General features: G+C 45.1%; 1 protein-coding gene across 1 annotated transcript in view; it reads right to left on the bottom strand.

Annotated features, from left to right (window-relative positions):
• The window catches only part of STK36 (serine/threonine kinase 36), a 96,577-nt gene that overhangs the window by 62,615 nt on the left and 28,962 nt on the right, over positions 1-5,000 (bottom strand). The window contains exons 5-8 of the mRNA XM_075285048.1: positions 3,030-3,160; positions 2,511-2,760; positions 1,980-2,073; positions 866-1,050 (exon numbers count right to left, since the gene is read on the bottom strand). Of these exons, the coding sequence (XP_075141149.1) occupies positions 866-1,050; positions 1,980-2,073; positions 2,511-2,760; positions 3,030-3,160 (660 nt within the window). The remainder of the gene's footprint in view (positions 1-865; positions 1,051-1,979; positions 2,074-2,510; positions 2,761-3,029; positions 3,161-5,000) is intronic.

Here is a 5,000-nt window from a genome sequence, read left to right as displayed (position 1 = left end):
TGCCCGAGAGCTCACTCTAGCGCGCGCCTTCTTCTTCAGCTGCATCCTCCCCTTCTCTGTCGTCTTCCTTCTTCGTCAGCTCTGACGCCGGCACAGTCGGCTCTGCCAGCGACACACTGGTAGAGCCGACTGTGCATGCCGACCGGTGGCCATATTTTCGAAGCCGCAAGGCAAGACTGCGCAGGCGTCAGAGCTGAGCGTTGGGGCCCACCGTCATTGCTGCGGAGAACTCATTAGCATACCGGTAAAAAACGGTATTTCTAAGGAACAGCGCAACAAAGACCACATCTAAAGATAAGAGACAAATAGCCTTTCTAACGGCTATTTCTACATCTAAAGCAGAAAAAAAACTGCATTTTAGTGGTATTTAACAACTAAGGCTCAGGTGGTGAACAATATACCAGAGAGATCGGGGTCTCTCAATATCACCCATATAAATGCCGTACCCACACATAACCTTGAATGAAGTATATACTCTCCAAGTCCTCCTGTGACTGAATTTTTCTGTGATGAGAGATGTCCGCCACTTGGAACTCCTGAATTTCCTCTAAGCTTGTGTGGCATGGCACGTCTCCACCCCAGCGATTGTACAATCATCTACTGACTTTGTCCACTTTAGATCATCAATCTCGTGCATGCAACACTAGGCTTGTATTCTCAAGGAAATATATTGGACATGCCTTTTGTGACCTTGTGTACCTTGCTTACCCAAGTATGTTTGTATCTGTATGTTTCATAAAAATGTGTTTTGGTAGGTTGTACACCAGGGAGTGCACTTCATTATTCTTTCATAGATCTAGAGTAAGGCAGTGTGTATAATGGTAGCTGTACATACAAAGCAGGATAGGCTGGCACACATGGCTACCTGGCTACTGCTGGAGCACACAGCCTGGCTCTCCTTCCTCTTGGCCACTCTTTGTCTGGCTTTGCTCAAGATGCGAGAGTGCACACTGGCCTGTGCAGAAGTGTCGCACAATCTGTCCTGGAGTCCCCGCTGCTCATCAGTAAGTGGAGACATGAAAGGACTGCAGGCTGAAGAGTCTTCTAACACTGAAACACAAGGGCAGAAAAAAGAACAGAGACATTAAAGGGAATAATCGGGACAGGCACAAAGATGACAACAGGAGAGAATGTCATGGACCTGGATGTAGAGAAGGCCACCACCAAAAAGGGGATCCCCAATGCAGTCATGGCATGAGGTAGACAATCCTCTAATATTATACTGTGCCTGCAAATATAGTACAGTGATGGACAATGACTGCCCCAGTAGACAGTAAGCAGCGCTGTCCTGGATAAGCATAGAGTATATATATATATATATATATATATATATATATATATATATATTACAGTAATGGACAATGACTGCCATATATATATATATATGTATATATATATATATATATATATATATATATATATATATATATATATATATTACAGTAATGGACAATGACTGCCCCAGTAGACAGTAAGCAGCGCTGTCCTGGATAAGCATAGAGTATATATATATATATATATATATATATATATATATATATATATATATATATATATTACAGTAATGGACGATGACTGCCCCATATATATTACAGTAATGGACAATGACTGCCCCAGTAGACAGTAAGCAGCGCTGTCCTGGATAAGCATAGAGTATATATATATATATATATATATATATATATATATATATTACAGTAATGGACAATGACTGCCCCATATATATTACAGTAATGGACAATGACTGCCCCAGTAGACAGTAAGCAGCGCTGTCCTGGATAAGCATAGAGTATATATATATATATATATATATATATATATATATATATATATTACAGTAATGGACAATGACTGCCCCAGTAGACAGTAAGCAGCGCTGTCCTGGATAAGTATTTATATATATATTTTGCAGTAATGGACAATGACTGCCCCAGGACACTGCACATGCACAAGCCAGCCATTCTATCAGAACATATTACCTATCACTTTGTCCTTTATAAAGGGATGTTTCAGTAGCCCAGGCCAAGAAAGTCTCAGTGATGGATCCTTTATTAAGAGGCCCTGGAGAAAGTCCTGGAATGAAGACAAAGCAGTGGTCATGCCATCTTGCAGTAATAGAGTCCACTGCCTCCTGGATACTTGTTAGCAGTACTGCACTTGGTTTTGGTACAGGTTGAAGTAAGTAATAGAGGAGACTTAGCGTTAGGGGAGCAGCACACGACCATGTTTCGCCCATGAAACTCAGTCCGTGTGTTAGCATATTTACCAGTTTGAACGTCATGCTGGGAGCAGGACTCCTAGAAGTACAGTTATCTATGATACTAAGAGTCCCTGTCTCCAAGCGACATGTCCTGAACTGTAATTGGTAGGCACTCCTCCAGCAAAGATAACTAGAATGCTAGGAGTCCCGGTAAATCTGCTAACACACGGGTGAAACACAGTCGTGTGCAGTTACCCTGAGGCCCTGCAGTCAGAGCCAACCCCACAACAGAAGGGATTTGGATCCCCACCTTTAGTTCAGCAGAGACACCGCGAGGCCATCGAACCGGCTGCTGGGTGATGATGCTGACCAGCTGGAATATGCTGTGTGTGTAAAAGGGAGGCGTTCCCACAAGTAGCTCATAGACGATACAGCCAAGAGCCCAGAGGTCAGAACGATGATCGTATGGCCGCTCTAGGACTAGTTCAGGAGACATGTACAGAGGAGTCCCTTTAATGGACCGAACCATCAGCGTGTCCAGGCTCAATTCTCGTGCAAAGCTGGGGAATAATAGACAATGCATAGGAAATACACAATAAGGTTAAAGGGAGGCTCAGAGAAATAATCAAGTCTACCGAGGAGCAGAATGATCCCTACAAGGGGGTGGGGGACACATAGGAATCACCCCAAAATACAAACCCCCTTCCCACCTATTCAAAATAGCTTTACGGAGCACACATGCATGACACCACAACCCCACTCAGCATTAATAAGAGTTAATAATGGCTCTGGGAAAGACCAAAGTCCTCATGTTATTTGTTAAACTCACCCAAAATCACAGAGTTTGACTGTTCCATCTTTACCCAGTAAAATGTTCTGTGGTTTCATGTCTCTGTGCAGAATCCGATGAGAGTGCAGATAATACAAGGCAGATACAAGCTGAGCAGACACGTCTCGTACCTTCAGGGAGACACAAGCAGAGGGAGTGCAAAGCCCAAACCAACAAGCTCAGTATCACCCCGCATGTGGACGAGCTGAGCACAACAAAAGTGCCCCCCCCAAATATATACACCATGTGTAACTCTCCAGTGCCCCCCCAAATATATACACCATGTGTAACTCTCCAGTGCCCCCCGAATATATACACCATGTGTAACTCTCCAGTGAACACCAAATATATACACCATGTGTAACTCTCCAGTGCCTCCCCCCAAATATATACACCATGTGTAACTCTCCAGTGCCCCCCCCCAAATATATACACCATGTGTAACTCTCCAGTGCCTCTCCCCAAATATATACACCATGTGTAACTCTCCAGTGCCCCCCCAAATATATACTCCCATGTGTAACTCTCCAGTGGCCTCCCAAATATATACACCATGTGTAACTCTCCAGTGCCCCCCCACAATATATACACCATGTGTAACTCTCCAGTGCCCCCCCACCAAATATATACACCATGTGTAACTCTCCAGTGCCTCCCCCCAAATATATACACCATGTGTAACTCTCCAGTGCCCCCCCAAATATATACACCATGAGTAACTCTCCAGTGCCCCCCCCAAATATATACACCATGTGTAACTCTCCAGTGCCTCCCCACCAAATATATACACCATGTGTAACTCTCCAGTGCCCCCCCCAAATATATACACCATGAGTAACTCTCCAGTGCCCCCCCCAAATATATACACCATGTGTAACTCTCCAGTGCCCCCCCCAAATATATACACCATGAGTAACTCTCCAGTGCCCCCCCCCAAATATATACACCATGTGTAACTCTCCAGTGCCCCCCCCAAATATATACAACCATGAGTAACTCTCCAGTGCCCCCCCCCCAAATATATACACACATGTGTAACTCTCCAGTGCCTCCCCCCCAAATATATACACCATGTGTAACTCTCCAGTGCCCCCCCCCAAATATATACACCATGTGTAACTCTCCAGTGCCCCCCCCAAATATATACACCATGTGTAACTCTCCAGTGCCCCCCCCAAATATATACACCATGTGTAACTCTCCAGTGCCTCCCCCCAAATATATACACCATGTGTAACTCTCCAGTGCCCCCCCCAAATATATACACCATGTGTAACTCTCCAGTGCCTCTCCCCAAATATATACACCATGTGTAACTCTCCCAGTGCCCCCCCCAAATATATACACCATGAGTAACTCTCCCAGTGCCCCCCCAAATATATACACCATGTGTAACTCTCCAAGTGCCCCCCCCCAAATATATACACCATGTGTAACTCTCCAGTGCCTCCCCCCAAATATATACACCATGTGTAACTCTCCAGTGCCCCCCCAAATATATACACCATGTGTAACTCTCCAGTGCCTCCCCAAATATAGACACTATGTGTAACTCTCCAGTGCCCCCCCCCAAATATATACACCATGTGTAACTCTCCAGTGCCCCCCCCCCCCCCAAATATACAGTATACACCACAGGTAACTCTCCAGTGCCTCTCCAAATATATACACATGTGTAACTCTCCAGTGCCCCCCCCAAAAAATATATACACCATGTGTAACTCTCCAGTGCCCCCCCCCCAAATATATACACCATGTGTAACTCTCCAGTGCCCCCCCCCAAATATATACCACCATGTGTAACTCTCCAGTGCCCCCCCCAAATATATACACCATGTGTAACTCTCACAGTGCCCCCCCCAAATAATACACCATGTGTAACTCTCCAGTGCCCCCCCCCCAAATATATACACCAATGTGTAACTCTCCAGTGCCACTCCCCCCAAATATATACACCATGTGTAACTCTCA

This window comes from Leptodactylus fuscus, chromosome 8 (genome assembly GCF_031893055.1).
Source record: "Leptodactylus fuscus isolate aLepFus1 chromosome 8, aLepFus1.hap2, whole genome shotgun sequence".
Classification (NCBI taxonomy): domain Eukaryota; kingdom Metazoa; phylum Chordata; class Amphibia; order Anura; family Leptodactylidae; genus Leptodactylus; species Leptodactylus fuscus.
The sequence above is the reverse complement of the archived record's forward strand: the minus strand, read 5'-3'. Positions and strand labels throughout refer to the sequence as shown.